The 17511-nt window shown below is 40.7% G+C and overlaps 1 protein-coding gene across 10 annotated transcripts in view; it reads left to right on the top strand.

Annotated features, from left to right (window-relative positions):
* Nucleotides 1–11145, top strand: part of TNNT3 (troponin T3, fast skeletal type) — a 49241-nt gene extending 38096 nt beyond the window's left edge. For 9 of the 10 annotated variants that reach the window (XM_089520979.1, XM_089520981.1, XM_089520983.1 and 6 more), the window contains 5 exons: nucleotides 60–173; nucleotides 1819–1928; nucleotides 2132–2222; nucleotides 3350–3390; nucleotides 10756–11145. In XM_089520979.1, coding sequence (XP_089377105.1) covers nucleotides 60–173; nucleotides 1819–1928; nucleotides 2132–2222; nucleotides 3350–3390; nucleotides 10756–10804 — 405 coding nt within the window. In that variant the 3' untranslated portion in view covers nucleotides 10805–11145. Of the gene's footprint in view, nucleotides 1–59; nucleotides 174–1818; nucleotides 1929–2131; nucleotides 2223–3349; nucleotides 3391–6873; nucleotides 6915–10755 lie in introns of all 10 variants that reach the window. The other variant, XM_089520980.1, reaches the window with a different exon arrangement.
* Nucleotides 11146–17511: the final 6366 nt, after the last annotated feature.

Raw genomic sequence — 17511 nt, forward strand, 5'->3', positions numbered from 1 at the left:
TTCTCAGAATGTTTATTCTGTGTTTGATGAAAGCTATTTTTGTCTTTTGTATTTCATAGGAGGAGAAGGCCAGAAGAGAGGAGGAAGATGCCAAAAGACGGGCTGAAGATGACATGAAGAAGAAGAAGGCTCTTTCCTCCATGGGTGCCACATATAGCAGCTACTTGGCTAAGGTAAATGAGATCAGCTCCTTTACTGAGGAATTAGGGATGTAAGAATAGGTGAGCAAGTGAAAAAAATAGTTAGAATTCCCTAAAACCTCATGAAAAGCCTCATTCATTTCTAGAAATGCTCTCATTCTCTCACTCATTATTAGGAAGAGTTGGAAATCGGGTTCCAAGAAAAAGTAATGGAACCTTCCTTAGCAATGCAAAATCATTAGGGCTTTGGTTTCTTCCCATAGGGTGCCAGCAACTTCATTTTTCAGGAAACATCTTTGGGTTGACTAATGTATTTTCCCTTAATGTGCAAGTGTAGGGCTTCTTAAGCTATGGGATACCCCGCTCCAAAAAATGAAGGCTGCTGTGTCCTGGACCAAAACCAGGTTTGATGACATTCCCTTTGCTTTTCCAAACCATCTCGGTGCCCCTTGGAAATTCAAGAGAGCCACTGCAGCTCTGTAACCACTTCACATAGACTTCTCTTGTGAGCATCATGCTGAGCCCATCCCCACAGCCCTTGCCTGCAACCATAAGCTTAGCAGAACAACTATAGTGACTTATCTGAAACAGGAAACCATCTTATACTCCTTCCTGTCCCAAATAATTCAATGGGTAGCATGCTTGAGTGAGGCCAGCCTGTAGCTGAGAATGTACACTATCTATACATGTTGTTACTTTTATGTATAGTTTGTTGGTAGATACTCAGGAGAAGATACAAACAAGCCAAAAAGATTCTGATTTTGACTTTGGCAATCTCAGGCCTTGTCTACATGGGTGTTTTACTCCAAGTTCCCCCCAGGCTTGATGCATCCTGCCTACATGACGCAGGGCCAAAACAAATCAGGTCCAGACTATCTTCATGACACCCCACTTGATTCAGGGATTCTTCCCCCTAAACTACATTTTAAAAACTCACCTTTTATTGTGGATTTTCAGCAACAATGGGCAATTACATTATCACTCACAGTTCCTGTTCATTGCCAAGTGCCATTGTTGTGGATGCAAGTCACTATGAGGTGTCCAACAATGCTAGTGGGGCTGGTTACCTCATTCTGAGCTCAGCAGCAGTGCTTAGCAATGAACAGGAACCATGTCTAAAAGCACCTGCTCATCATCACTAGGGGAAGAGAGTGAGATAAGGGATGAATTTTGGGGGGAAATTGGGGCCAGAATACTCTGGGGGCAGCCCAGAGTATTCTGGTAAGTGTAGACAAGACTTCTGATTTTCTCTAAAACAGTCATATTGCGGAAACAGTCATGTTATACTCAGGAAGAAAAATATCCAGTTGAAGAAAAGAGGCGGGTGAGACCCTGAAAAAGAAAAAGAAAAAGAAAAGAAAACCAAGTGATAATGCCTTATAGAACCCTATCATAATATTTCTTTAGTAATAATAGACCATTTTAGATAGTGAACAAAGGATTTCCTGCACCTAGTTCAATAAGGGATGAAATGCTGATACATCTCTGAATCTAGAAATACCACAAGAGAAAGAATTCTCTTCTCAGGGTGCTTGTCCTGGTTGTGTTCTAAGGTTTGTTCTTACACATCCCACAGTTTGACTTTCTCTTTCATAAGGGAGCAACATTTCTTTCCATAGGTTTGCCTTTTTGCAGAGATGTTTCCTATATTATTCTGAAAACTCTTGTCTCTTGATAGGCTGATCAAAAGAGAGGAAAGAAACAAACTGCAAGGGAACTGAAGAAGAAAGTCCTGGCAGAGAGGCGCAAACCTCTAAACATTGACCACCTTAGTGAAGACAAACTGAGGTGAAATGCTATTTTCCCCATCTGGTACTAGGTGTATGGTTGGGTTTGCTTGATGTTCTTCATTTGTCCTCCATGAAATTGCTTGATGGTTGGATTTCTTGTGATCTGAGGGCTACAGAAAGTCATGAAGTGAAATTCATTTTTTCTTTCCATCCCCCCCCCCCCCCCCCTGTATTTCTGCTTCTTTCTTTATAAATCTTCAGGGATAAAGCAAAGGAGCTGTGGGACTGGTTATATCAGCTGGAAACTGAGAAATATGAGTATTTAGAGAAGATCAAGCGGCAAAAATATGATGTGAGTAGCAAAAAAGATCTTGGTTGCGATTCTTTTCATTGTCACGCTCATAGTTAGGGTCCTTCTGGGAGAGGCATGACCTGACCTATCATTGTCAACAGGATTTACATTTTCATTCAGAGAAATATAACTCAAAATGAAGTTACTCAGAATGAAGCTAGCCTTCTCTAAAGGGAAGAGTTCTTCATGATTGTCTGGAGGGAGAATATTAAGAGTTTGAGCCCTATCAGTGAAGTAAGCTGTCTTCATTACAAAGTGCTGTCATGAATAAGATGCCTAACTTCATATTCCATCACAGAAACTAACAGGAGGTGCCGAGGACTGCCATCAGTCCACCAACACTAGGACTGGACTCAAATAATGGTGGGGTGGGTGGGTGGTAAAAATTTGTTCTTTGTTCTCTCATTTGATTTATTCTTCTGCAGAACACTTCCATTGTCTTGCTAACTATACAGGGTATCTAAATGCCATGACTACAACAGTATAGGAGACATCCTCTTCCTGTTGGCCAGGAGAAAATAATCCACTTTCCCCTACAAACTGCAGACCTGGTTCCTGCTCTCCAAAGATGTGAGGGGAAAAACTCGCTATATAAAAAGTCTCCACTCTATATATGTAAAACCTAATTTGCATAGACCACTGTTCTATCATGTTTGTGTTTTGAAAATGTAAGAGAATGGGGAATCCCTCTCTTAAAACATTTGCTTGGTCCCAGATTGCTAATACAAATTTGGGAAATTTGGTCACAGAGCATTCTAGGTCAGGAAATCAAGAGCCTTGTTGTTTTGGATTGTTTTGCTCTGAGTACAGATTGCAAACATCTGGATTTGTAAAGTACTTTTGATATCAGTGACACTTATATCTAAGCATGTTTTCCTTAGGCTCATAATATGAGGCTGTTTTTTAGGTGACACAATGGATACTTTTTAATCTATAATGGCTCACCTGTTGCTGCAGGATACGTCATTGGATAGACAGTTTTAAATCAAATAACAGAGAGACAGAACAGGGACCTGAGAGCCGTAAAATGCTGTTTGGAACTGTTTACCTCTTTCTGAGTACATATTGTGAACATCTGGATTTGTGAAGTACCCCAAAGCCAATGTAATTATCTTGATCTCTCTTAGATTTTATCACTACGTTGCAGGGTGGAGGCACTATCCAAGTTGTAAGTACAAAAAGTTCACCCAAGTGACCAAAAAATAAAATAAAATAAACAGAAAAAGCAAAGACAGTTTACATGCATGAGACTCTTGCATGTTGAAAGTCCAGATTCACACAGATGGACAGCAGGATGGCACTCAGTTCCTGGCAAAGAGAACAAGAAAGTAAACCTTGGACTGGTTTGTCCCACCTCTCACCAATGTATCTTCCATTCCTTCAGAGAAGGTTGAAGCAGATGAACAGAGTGGCAGGGTCACTCATTCTTAAATATACCCACTGCACTTCTAGATCTATTATATGAGCATCCTTTAAACTGACTAGATAATGGCAGCAAAATAAGAGGAGGAAGAATGAAGGCCACATCACCCAAGAAGTGAATGCATGAGTCTGGTTTCCACAACCAGCTGTTATATTAGGTACATCTTTAACAGAGTCTGTGCACAGCCACAGGAGACCTGATTCAGATGGGGGAAAATAATCTCTTATCAACAGAATTACTTCTACAAGTCCAAGCCTGAAGCATTGAAAATATTTGTGGAAGTATTCCTCATCTTTAATTTTTGAAGACTAGTGAAAAGCAATGATTAATTCAGAAGGTTCATTAGTGTGCCCACAACCTTATCAAGAGTCTAGATCTGAGAATGGCTCAGAAACTATCCATCCGGTGATATCCATCACTTTCATATCACCCTCCATCCGTGGACAGATGCTGGACATTGCAATGCACTTCTTATGTTTTTTTTTTAAAGTTCAGTGCATAGAAACAAATAGGGGAATTGCTATTGACTTGAGAAGTGTGGAGGCAGGCAAGTATATCTCAGTAAGGAAATGAGCAAGGTAGTGGGGCAAACTCCATGAAAAGCAGGGGGGGGAAAAGACAAAATGGAAAGAAAGCATTGCTTTCAGAGAAACAGCAAGCAAAATCAGTGCTTGCCTCTTTCTTGCCTATCTTTGTTGCCCAGCAGAGTGAGTGCCATGACTGTTGCCTTCAACGTACTGCAGGTTTAGCAATGAAGGTAAGTCCTATGCCCTGAGACAAAGCCAAGGGGCAAAACTAAGCTGGTTCTTTAACAAATACTTGGTTTGAGAGGAAGCATAAAAGTAATTAGTGAACTCAGTTCCACAAGGCAGATTTTAAATCAACAAGTAAGTATATCAGGTGACTGAACTTTCCTTTCTCTTGTTGTCCTGTTGCTTCCAGTGTCAGAGTCTCTTGTTTCTGCTTGCCATAAAAGAAAGCTTAATTCTCCAAATTCAAGATGGCAGAAAAGGCCAAAATCTGAACTCTTTTTGGTTTAATTTGAAAGTGTGCTTTCCAAAGTATATTGTTGGTTGATCAAATTAAGGGTTGCAAGTTTGCTCAGTAGTTAATTAGTCATTAGTCATGGCTACTGTAGTAATAACAGATAAGACATCTGATCAAGATTTACAAGGACCATAAGCTTTGCACATTTATGTGGGACCTCTTCATATGTTGCCATAGCCATAGATGAGCTGCTTTTCTCTGGCTTCTTCCTATACTGTACAGTCATGTTTGGAAGTTGGAACCGTATGCATTGAGGCAGTCATGAGTCATTCCATCACAACCATTGTTTCCTTTCCCAGCTCAGTAGCTGTCAGGTAAGAAGGATCCATGTCCTTGCCCACAAGGTTTTTGTCTTTATATTCTACTACATACAAATGTAGTATCTTGAAGAAGTCAAGAATCGTAAAATCTTAGAGGTGGAAGGGACCATAAGGTCCATTCAGCCCAACTCCTTGCCACCACTCAGGAATACACAATCAAAGCATCCCCAGGATATGGTTATCCAGGCTTTGTTTAAAAACCTCCAAAGAAGAAGATGGGAATTTAAAAACCTCCAAAGAAGGAGTGGAATATGCTTCATGGCAGCATATTCCACTGCCCAACAGCTTTTACCATCAGGAAGTTCTTCTTGATGTTTAGATGAAATCTCTTTTCCTGTAGTTTAAATCCATAGCTTTGTGTCCTGGTCTCTGGAGCAGCAGAAAACAAGCTTGATCTATCCTCAACATGATAGCCTTTCAAATACTGTATATACTCATGTATAAGTCTAGAAATTTAGGTTAAAAAATTGACCCCAAAAACCTGAGTCAACTTATCCATGGGTCAATGTAAGTATTGTATCTTAACTCTTATTTAAAAGAAGGAACCATCTCCTGATGAAAAGCAAGAGTATAATATGTGAAGCTCCTGACCTCCTTTACTCTCTCATCCATCCAGTCTTAAGACTAAGCGCAAAGAGTTATATCTGCTGGACTTTTGTAAGTTCTTTGACATTGTTTTGCTTTGCTTCATCTTTTAGATCCTTTGCTATATGCCCCTAAATTTTATCTTCGACTTATCCACGGGTCATAGCAAAATCCATAATTTTGGTCCCCAAATCTGTCCTCGGCTTATACATGAGGTCGACTTATAGTCGAGTATATATGGTATTTAAAAAGGACTACCATGTCACCTCTTAACCTGCCACAGGAAAGGAAGCCATGGAGGAAGAAATCACGGTATTGTGGTAATGTATGAAGAGACCTGCAGTTTCAATTGCTCAGATGGTCATTGAATGTTTTTATAATAGTTTCCACATGTGTATTAGAAAATTTCCATTACCATGGTAGGTTTTCATTTTGTAAAGCCTCTCAGTGTAATAGTAATCAACAATTATAGCTTCTTCCAAATGTCTCATCCTGAGACTTTTGATTTCTGTGGATTCAAAGCTGATGTTTTCTTCTTCTACTATAGCAACTCCCAAGGGAAACCTGGAGCTAATTACTGCTGAGCAAACTTAATTGGTTAACGTTCTGGCTTTGGGTTCTTTCTTTTTCCCAGTCTTCATCAACAATGCAGGCCAATCTTTGTCTTCTAAATAAGTGTCATCTAACTGGCTGGTAAATCTCCAGGAGAGATTATAAACACTAGAACTGGGCTAAAAAGAACTGGATTTCATACATAGACTACTTGTGGCAGAAAAGAATCACTTTCAAAATACTTTAATTAGGGCTAATTTAAAATGACAGAATTTTCAAACACTCAGAATCTAGAAAGATAAATGTTAATTTCCCCTTCCTCATTTCCCTGCTACAATTTGACTAGTCACATGTAATATACATGGGTTGCATTGGTGTATACAAAAATAAACACTTTAACAAGGATCGAGTGAGTTCTTCAAAACTTTTATGGATTACCAATCCCTGAATCCTCTAGCCAACATGGTAACTTTTCAAATCTCTGGGCAAATAATCTTTCCCTCAGACTGGGGCCCCTGGTTTCCTCAACAATTTATGTCATGAAAATAACATCTTTTCTGGTGATTTTACTGCCAGTTAGTAATGTCTGTGTCTCAGTTCAAAAAGAAGGACTTTAGAATTTCATTCCAACTGTATGAAGTGGTTCCCTGCCAGGTAAAAGCCTTCCCTCCACTATGGGAAACTAGATCACTTTTAAAAACCTAGTCATGTATGTTGTTTGCAGATCACCACTCTCAGGAACCGGATTGATCAGGCCCAGAAACAGTGAGTACTCACAACCCTTTGCCAGCCCAATGTCTATGGAATAGCTGCTCAGGTTTTTGCAGAAGTCACCTCAGTCTTTTAACCCTAATTTTCTTTTTGGAAGGGGAAAAGGGGAGACACATTCCATCCTACTCCCTTCCTGTAAGAAAATGTTGTTGAAACTGAAGCAGACCTATAACCATCATGCAAAAGAACCCACTCCTTTTCTGCCAATCTCTGCAAGGCTCACTTGTCAGAACACTACTCCAGATGGTTTTGAACACAAGAGCAACCTTTATTAAAATACCTGAGCCTTTCTGAGGTTGGAAGGAACAGCGTGCCATCTAACACTACTCATATCCAGGTTGGCCTATACCACATGCAAATGATAACATGTGGCCATGGCTGATGGGTTCTTTTCAGCTGGTCTTATGACCTTTCTATTTCTCCTCCATCTAATTCATTTTTTTCTTGCTTGTTCTGTGTCTTCACTGTTGCATGTACCCATTAAGATACCTAATACACCAGAAATAAAGGGCACTGGGAGGCAAAATGCAGTTAACAAAAGGGACGATTTTAGAGCATATGGTTTTGGGAGGAAAGGAAGTAGGGAAGAACTCCCACAGGCCATTAGGCTCTTGTGTTCTTCCTGCAAAATCGCTCATGAGTTCAAGGGCTGGGATCACAGAGTATTATCCAAAAAGGCAAGAGCAAAACATTGGGTTGTTTTCCTCTGCAGTAGAACATTATAGCACTGCCAGTGTTTTCTGGTGACTGAAGCACTGTGTTCTAAGGGAGTAATGAGATCTGCCACATGTAATTGCTTCCAATCCATAAAAAACACACCATTTTTGCCTCACCAAGGAAAGACAAATAACCTAAACAACACAACTAGGTTTTTTTGGCTGGTTTGTTTTAAATCAGTGCATGGTATTCAGACTTTAAGATGTTTGAAGAATTGGTGCACTAGCTCTACAGTAAAGCATGTAACACTTCTAATTAATAACCAATTCCTTAAACAATTATACCTTGCAAAGTAAGGAATACTGCAGGGATACTAACCCAAAGGGTTATCTAGATTTTAAAGACAAAAGTGTACCTGCTTGATGTTTAAAATTTAGGAATTATTTAGGAAGCTTTGGGCCTAAACAGACAGGCCAAAATAAAGCTGCTTCGGGTCACTTTGGGGGTATTCTGTTTAAATGACACATGCATCTTAAGAAGCCAGAAGCTGGGTCAAAGCTGTGCACTAGTCCTTAGGACTGGAGCATGGCTTTAGCATGGCTTCCGGCCTCTTAGGATGCAAGCAGCATTTAAACAGCATACCTCTAAAGTGACCTGAAGCAGCTTTATTTTGGCCTGTCTGTTCAGGCCCTTTGTTACTGTAGAATGAGAACAGTCTGTTATCATAAAACAGATATAGCACAGATTGAGTGGCATCCTTTTAAGGCACATACAGTCTTAATGCTAGCATATGCTCATTGGTTTATCTGGAGATTGGAATTCTTTTCCTCCCTCTGCACAGACCAAAGCCCCACCAGACTGACCATACAGTTGCTGCACCCCTCTACTGTGACCATTCTGTGCCTGGTTGTTGGGCAGGAATCAGAGAAGCATTTGGTTATGCTCTTCAGTCAGATGCAAAATTATGACATCATCTACAGAGACAAGTAGATGTAATCATTTCATGTCTTGCTACAGGGACATAGGTGCTTCTCTGATCCCCTACCACTCTCACCAGGCACAGAATAGTTGTGGGAGAGTGGAGGGCTGCAACAACTCTGTGGAATGTTTGGAAGTTGAACCTCTGTAGCCAAGTTTTGTATGCAGAAATACTATGCCATGCTGAACCCTACAGGATTGCAGCCATTATCTGACAAATTTGAAACAAGTGCTAAGGGTTTTACACTGTATTTGAATGTAAGCAGGGGCTACTGTGCAGTAGGTCTGTGAGAGATGCAAAAAACATTGAGCTTCATGAATCCTATCAGCCTGTTCTTGGGTCTTGCAAAGCAGCTCAACCCAGCATGTTCAAAATAAGGCATACACAGTCTGCCTTTTGTGCCAGTACATCACTGTAACAAAGAGCTATGTTTGTTACGTAAACACTACTGCTACCTATGGCAGCACAAAAGTATAGAATTAGGGTTCCAGTAATGTCTGTACAATGCAAAGGAAATGGCAACTGTTTGTCTCGCATGTCTAAGGCTGTTTTCAGAACAGATTGTCCTGCTAAGTTAGTTCACAGGTAAAGTATGCATTCTGAGTGTGTGTGCGTGTTCCTGTGTATATGCCACTGTGACAGTTCCTTGTGTACACGAAACTACTGCTGAACAGATTCACTGGTGCTGGAAACCATGTAAGGTTTTCAGATATTCCTTATTGCACAAAGTCATTCCCTCTTCCCTGGATTAGTCTCTACTGGAATCTTCTGGAGGAGCATATATTCAAAGCTCCAGACCACAAAAAACCTGTGGCAATTTATACAGGTTGACTCTCTGGACAAGGTAGTACCATCCAGGGATAAACAGCATGCAAATATTTATACTGCCAGAGGAATCTGTTGCTACTACAGTTCAGAAATTCTAACAGCAGACTAACTTACTCATTTGGAACACAGCAGGAAAGGTACGTATTATGCACGTTTAGCGTATTCTGCCATATGCATGCCACAAAAAGCAATATTGAGTCATTTGAACTACAGTCAACTATCCACATTTGCAGGTGCGATTTTTGCAGATTTGATTGTTCATGGATTATTTGCTGCCGCCTCTGCTGCTACCCTATGCCATTTTTAATAGGTACTGCAAATCTTGTGAGACTGAGAAGATGCAGCAAGTCCCTATTAAAAATGGCATAGGACAGCAGCATAGTGCTGGTAAACCTCAGCCACCTGCTTCTGCCTCATGAAGAAATTTCACCACCTTGAAGTCATCCACAGTGGACTGAATTTGTGAATCATACTTTTTATGTGTGTTAAATATGGTTTGGAGGGCCTAGAGTTATTTGCATTTTTTCCACTTTCATGGGAGTCCTGCACCCCTGAGTGAAAGTAGAGGTTTGACTATATCCATGCATCTGAGGAAGTAGACCTAATATACAAAAGTTTATGGTACCAGTTCTTTCATAGTTAGTCTCAAAAGTGCTACAAGATGTCTTTGTTTTGAAGTGTAGTTAGAGAAATCTGATACTACCCTTGTTTCCAGTGCCTGTCCCCCAAGGCAGATCATAGGCTGCAGATCACTGGCTGCAGCATTTATGCATGGGTGATCAGAATGCAGAATAGGCAGAAACTGGTCACAAGTGCTACTGGTTTATAGGCATGGATAGAGCATTGTGTATAAAATCCAGGGAGCGGGATCTTCATAAAATTTGGGAGTGGAGAGTTTACAAGTCTTGACTGAACCTCCAGGCCAGTTTATATACCACATGGTGACCATCCCATGTTCATTACAGGATAGGGGTGGGAATCGTGTCACTTTCTAGATGTTATTGGAGTCCAGGTTCATAACCAGCACAGGCAACGGCGAGGAATGCTAGGAGTTGTGGTCAACAATATATGAAGGCTGCATCATTTCCATCCCTGATATAGGCCTACTTGGGATGAGATAAAATTGCTTTGGGAACTGGATTTAGATCAACCAGTCACTCAAGTGAAACTTGCAGTGGCTGTGAGCAAAATGTTAAAAACTGGGAGTTTGTTTAATCTAACTTAATGCCAACTTCCCCATCTGGAGGGATGTCATATTAGCCTGTGATAGGGACTTCTAAGCTTCTTAACAAAAGAGCAAAGTCAAGGGCAGCGAAAGAAATGATTGTGGCAAACACACTGACCTGTTGTTTTTCCTTATTTGCATTACAGCAGCAAGAAGGCCGGAGCCAAGGGCAAAGTTGGAGGACGCTGGAAGTAAAGATCTCAAGGGTGCCGGCAGGCAGAATCGTCAGCGGCAGTGGCATGGCTAAACATTTCTGGCCTCCTTTTCCCTCTTTAAATATGGATTCCATTCTCTCGCCTAAGCAAAACCATAGTGGCAACATCAACCTGGATTGCCTACTGCTTATTTTAAGAGCTCCCACATCTTTTAGAACCATTGCCCTGGAATTGAGATGTCTCCCTGCTGACACCTTTTCTTACCTGCTGTGTGTGTCCTTTATTTTCCTAACCCTACGCTGCCCAGTAGATTGCAGTGTATGAGTCCTTTGGTTTTGTAAATAAAGTGTGACCGATAATATACTTTAGCTGTGCAGCTCATGACTAGCCATTCTTTGTCTTCCTTTACCAAGAATGTATCTTTTAACAAAGGTGTAGAGTTCATTGGCACAGACAGTATGTAGAATCTAGCAAAGGGTTCTTGAAGTAAATACATGCTAATTTATATCCAGCAAAAACTGTACAATGTTAAGATACAATTTAATATGGTATGCATTTTTGATCTAATGCATATTTAGTTGAAACCTGTGTCAGAGAAGAATACATAAAACTGCAGCTTTAAAAAAAAAATGCTAATGGGAAAATTTGGGGTCATAAGAAAAAAATAATACTTACGGATCGCAAGGTGATTTCAGCCCAAGTCTTTAGCTGTCCACCATGCCTGGTCTTCCTGAGCCCCCATTAACTTGACTTGCCTGGGTTTCTCAGGGAAAAGAGGAGAACAATATTCTGACTTTTAAGTTGTGATTTTGTAAATTTAATAGTATCATCAACTGATATTTTCATCCAAAATATCGGAAGGGAAAAGTTGGCTAAGCCTAGATTATATTTTCTTTTTAAAAAACTCTGTTCACTTGCTCTTCCCACCTTACCTCTACACATGGTTAACATCACTTGAGAAGGACAGTGAAGAGGAACATTGCTCCCCCCATTTATTGGGAGGAGATCCTCTTCAATAGTGATCCTAAGGTCTCCTTGAATAGGATTTCCACACAATTAAGGATTCTGGAAGGTCATGTCCAGTATGATGTCTCCAGATAAAATGATTGAAAGATCTTTGGCTGAAGCCAATCAGACCAGACAGTGCTGGAATAGAGTACTGACCTGGTGTAAGTTCCTTGTGTAAAGACATGTAAAATTGCACATGTGGATACTATTGTGATAGAGACAAACCTGACCACTGCCCCAAGAAAGATGGGCTGGTGGGTCTAACCACCATTGTTTGTTGATTTGTACCTTCACGTTATATCGTGCTTATGGTGATGCTGTCACAGGGTTTTCTGGGGTTGACAGTGTGATTCACCCAAGGTCACTTAGTGGGTTTCCATGGCTGAGCAGGGAATTGAACCCTGGCCTCCAGGGTCCTAGTCCAGCACCCAAACTACTGCACCACGTTGGTTAAACCACCATATATGAAAATATTGCAGGGGAAACAAGTCTGTTTATAAATACTTCTGAAGGCAGTTTCAGGATTGTAGGAACATTTCCAAACCTTTCTACAGTAAAGATATTTATCCCAAATGGGCAAGCCAAGGAGCACACTATGGTCAGTATCATACTACACTGTTATAGTACTGTTATTCCACTTTAACAAAGGAAGAGAATGGCACTTGAAAGGCAAAGCCTAATTCTGAAAGATCATTGAAATGAGTTAAATTCAAAGTATTTAGTTACTCATATAATGCTTTCACTTACCTTATATGACTGTTAAAACAGGAAGCATTGCCCCTGGGATGTCTGTTGGAATGCACTGAGGTGTCACTGGACCCTGTATGGTGTAAAAAGTCTGGATCTGGAGAATTATCATTATGGCCACAGCCTTTAAAAGTTGAACTATAAAGCAGACTGTCTAGCCTCTTTTGCAATGGCCATTAGAGTTCAGTGACAGAGGATGAATAATGTGTAGTAACAATAGTATACACAGGTCACAATAAGATATTGGAAGCTTTTATTTCTGAAATTTTGAAGGCCTAATTAGCTGTTCGCTGCTTAGTTAATTGATTTTTTGGATGGCTATAGGCAGTGATATTCCTGCCGGGGTTTAGCCAAAAGGGCACCTCCCCACCTCGCTGCCCCATGTCACCTTACTCATCAGTATGCAGCACAGGATATGGGGGGGGGGGGGGGCTCCAGAGAGAAAGTTCCCTGGGGAATAAGCTCAGGGTGGTGGTGATGGAGGAGGAGGAGGAGGAAACACATATCCTTCCAAGCTGCTCTGTCCTGGACTTCTTGCCTGGAAAGGAAGTCTGGGATGGAGCAGCTGAGAAGAGTGCATATGTGCTTTTCCTGCTCCTCCATTGTAGGTGTCCTGGATAAACCAGGAAGGGGGAGGAGGTCCAACTGGGTGTCACCTCCCCCGCCCTTCTCGGTATTACCTGGTGCGGTCTGCACCACCACACGTTCTTAATGATGCCATTCACTATAGGAATGCATTGGGATGGACAGGATCCTGCTAAATGGCATACAGGCTTAGTTTTCAAAAGCCCTTTGACAAACAGTCCTAAGGATATTTAATTCTCATGGAATTAGAGGTGAAGGGCCTCAATAGACAGCCCCAAAGGAGGGGCTTCTCACCATCCATTTCAGAGCCAGATCAAGGCTTCAGCAACCGCACACTGCAGCCCTGATCTGGCAATTTGCTGGCCCAAAAAGAGCCAGCAACATGCTACTTCTTTTTCAAATGGTATGATGGCTTTTTTGCATTTCTTTGGCACAGTGAAATGCCAATGCCAGCATTTTGTGCCGGTCTGTAGAGGCCCAAAGTCTTCTTAAGGGTTGGGAAGTGATTAAAGAACAGAAAACAGATCTGTTCTTTCTATTCCCACCTCACACATCATAAATTATGGGTTGTGTGGAGATCAGGATTGCTGTTTACAACTATTCAGACAAAAGGGACTGGCAAGAGTGACGAAGAACATCTCTAAACAGGAAGAATGAAGATCAAAATGGCACATGTTGTTCAATGTAATCAAATGTAAATGAAAAAAAAAAAAGAATCCCACATTCACATACACACTGATGGCCACTAACACAATGGTGTTCTTTAAAAATCAATTTAGTTTTTATTGACTCTTTTACAAACATTTACATAATGATTCATTTTTAATTCGCTCCCCTACTTTCTCTCCCGCCTTCCCTCTTAATGACTATAAACAGAGTATATAGCACTTCATGGTCCATTTCCCATAATATGGGCAATAATCCAAACCATATTGGTTATTTCTCTATACCCCTTGTGCATTATTTTTTTCAATCAACATTTTCCATTTATTGGTCCAAGGTTCTCTCTTTATCTGTCCAATAGATTTCAATCTTCTCTCTCTAAGAAAATCAAACAATAAAAGTTTGGCTATATATTTTTCAAGACTAGACTTAGTCCACACTGATTTTTCCTTCCAACTGAAGGCAATGACTCCATGAGCTGCTGTTAATATTTGCTGTACCCCATATTCTTCATTCTTATTCATCCTCAATATTCTTAAATTAAGTGTAACACTACTTTCTTTACTGAGCTGTGAATCTCATTTATTTCTTTATTAACTACTCTCCAAAACCTCTAAGGGACAGTCCCACCACATACGGAAATATAATCCTTTAATACCAAAATCATTCCAGCAATTAGGCGAACAATTCCTGATTATAAAAGCAAAACTGATATGGTGTTCTATACCATTGACCCATCAATTTCATTTGTTGTTCTTTCACTTTCATATTTTTATTCTTTACTATTTCCTGAATCCATGTTTTGGTCTCATCTTTTGTAATTATTAAATGTTTGTCCCAACAAGCCTTCAGTCCTTCTTCAGTACTAAATTTTGTCTCAAGCATTGCCCTGTATATTTTACTGTTTACACCATTTTCATGGTTTAATTTTCTTTTTATTATACCCTTTAGTAATGTATTTTCTTCTTCAATGTTGATTCTTAATTTTTGCATATTTTTATAATACCTCTTATCTGAAGCCATTACTGAGTAACAGTTAAGTAATTCAATTCATTTTCCTGCATTTTATTCATTCATGTATTTACTTACTCCATTTATACCTTGCTCTTCAGCTGCAAAGATTCTCAGAGCAGCTTACAGATAGTTCATTAGACATTTCCCTGCCCTCACCTCAATTTTCCAGTTTCATTGCATAGATCACCTATTTTTGTATAACCTTTTTCTTTTAGTTTTAAAATATTTCCCTATTTTTTAAATTATTATTTCTATTTATGCAGTCGATTGGAAACCAGTTCCAATTTTCTATTAACAATCTTTTCCATCATTTATCTTATATCTGTAAACATGTATGTTCTCCATAAATTGGAAATGACTTCAAGGCACATACCACACACACAAAGACTGATAAAATGATGCACGGCATGGAGTGAACATGTGGAGAGCTTTCCTCCTTCTCTTATGTAAAATTAGAATCCAGAGGTTACTTGATGAAGCTGAATGGTAAAAGACTCAGACTGAATCCTAATTAGTCTGGGACAAGAGTTGGAGAACTCCTTGATGTCTGGCTTGTTCACTGTGGAAGCAGAATGTTGGATAGGTCTTCAGCCTGTCGGCATAGTGCCTCTTACAATGCATAAAACCTGTCCTACAGAGAAGCAAAGCTGGTTGTGAAGAGCTTTAGGACTGCATGTAAATGGCTACTTGAGTCTCTTACCATGTTGCCACCCTTCCGACTGCCCTGGCTCAGAGAAGCTTAGAACTGACACAGTTTTGGTAATAAGCACAAAAGAACTTAAACTATGTATAGGCCAGAATCACTGCTTAAAAATAAATCCAGAGGCGGCTAAGTATCACTAACAAAATTGGACACACAATTCTCCCTTCCTGTCTGTAATGTGTGCCTACAAGTTGGTTACAGTTTATGGTGAACCTATCATGTGGTTTTTTTGGCAAGATTTGTTCAGAGGGGGGTTTGCCATTGCCTCCTTTTTGTGCCCTCAAAAGGGTGCCATAGCCACGGCAGTACAGCTATACGGTGCTCCTTCAGTGCTGCATCGTATGAATGCAACGCTGGAGGAGTACCATGAAGCCACACTCCATGTGGAGCGGCATGTGGCATCAGGGTGCCCTGGGGACAGAGTCGGCGTGCATCGTGAGGACGCTACACCCCAACTCTGCCCCCATGCTGACCTTAATGGCCGGTGTGTACAGGGCCTGAGTTTCATGGCTGAGCTGGGAATCGAGCCCTGGTCTCCAGAGTTGGTCCCTTAGCCCTAATACGGTGCAAGTACGCTGTATTTGGCCCATCTGGATCGGGCCATAGAATCATAGAATTGGGAGAGACCACAAGGGCCATCCAGTCCAACCCCCTGCCATGCAGGAAATCTCAATCAAAGCATATTCGGCAGATGGCCATCCACCCTCTGCTTAAAGACCTCCAAGGAAGGAGACTCCATTACAATCCAAGGGAGTGTGTTCCACTGTCGAACAGCCCTTACTATCAAGTTCCTCCCAATGTTGAGGTGGAATCTCTTTTCCTGTAGCTTGCATCCGTTGCTCCGGGTCCTGTTCTCTGGAGCAGCAGAAAACAAGCTTGCTCCCTCCTCAATATGACATCCCTTCAAATATTTAAACAGGGCTATCATATCACCCCTTAACCTTCTTTTCTCCAGGCTAAACATCCCCAGCTCCCTAAGTCGTTTCTCATAGGGCTTGGTTTCCCTTCCAGGCCCTTCACCATTTTAGTTGCCCTCCTTTGGACATGCTCCAAGATATCTCATTCTGTATGTGCAAATATTCCAAAATCCCCCCAAAATCCAAAGTCTGAGGTATCTTGGAAAAGGGGGACCCAACCAGCAGCTGTTCTGTCATTGGGGAATGAGAGCCTCTTTCCCTCCACCAAACCCTTCAGAAGCTCAGAGACGGGCAGATCACTGTAGTACCCTCCAGGGCTGGTGAGTAGTGGTGATTTTGGGGTTACTCCTTGTCTTACTCCAGAGCAAGATATTTTTCTTAATATTATTCCTACTCCTATTATACTCCTCAATAAAAATTGTGTTTGCATGTACAACATAATAACAGGAATAAGGAGTAAGAAATATATCTTGTCACTCCTTATTCCTGTAAAACCCTCTTACTCCTTTCCTCCTTACTCCTACTCCCCAGCCCGGCTACACTCTTAAAGTGCTGCTACTTTTAGCTGCCCTGGCTGCCTCCCGTTGCATTCTGGGGTTTGTAGTTCAGTGAGGCCTAAGAGCTCCCTGGCTGAGAGTTCTAAATGCTGCTCCTTAAACTGCAAGTCCCAGAATGCAACGGGAGCAACTAGAGCAGTAAAAGTGGAGTATAGACTCCTACTGACAATAATGAAGGAATTGGAAAGGATTTAGAAGCAGGAATGAGAGGCGAAGGAAGGAAACATCAATAAAGGAAGAAAGGGATAAATAGAGGGCTAGCTTGGTCTATATAATAGTAAGAGTTGTAATAGAAACAGGCTGGGTCTATTTTTAGATTTAGATTAATCTAGAAAGTGTGAAAGACTTAAGGAATAGAGAGTCAGCATGCGCGATTTAGTATGTTTATGCATATGTTTATATTTATGTTTATAATACCAATAAAACTTTATTTAAAGGGAAAAAATAAAGAAATAAAGAAAGTAAAATAAGATAAAGAAATAAAAGAAATAAGAAAAGAAATAAAGACTATTACACACAGTCTGACTTCTGGGTTTGTTTATTTTATTTATTT

The sequence above is a fragment of the Sceloporus occidentalis genome, unplaced genomic scaffold (assembly GCF_023333645.1).
Source record: "Sceloporus occidentalis isolate IW3139 unplaced genomic scaffold, rSceOcc1.0.p SCAF_4, whole genome shotgun sequence".
Taxonomy (NCBI): domain Eukaryota; kingdom Metazoa; phylum Chordata; class Lepidosauria; order Squamata; family Phrynosomatidae; genus Sceloporus; species Sceloporus occidentalis.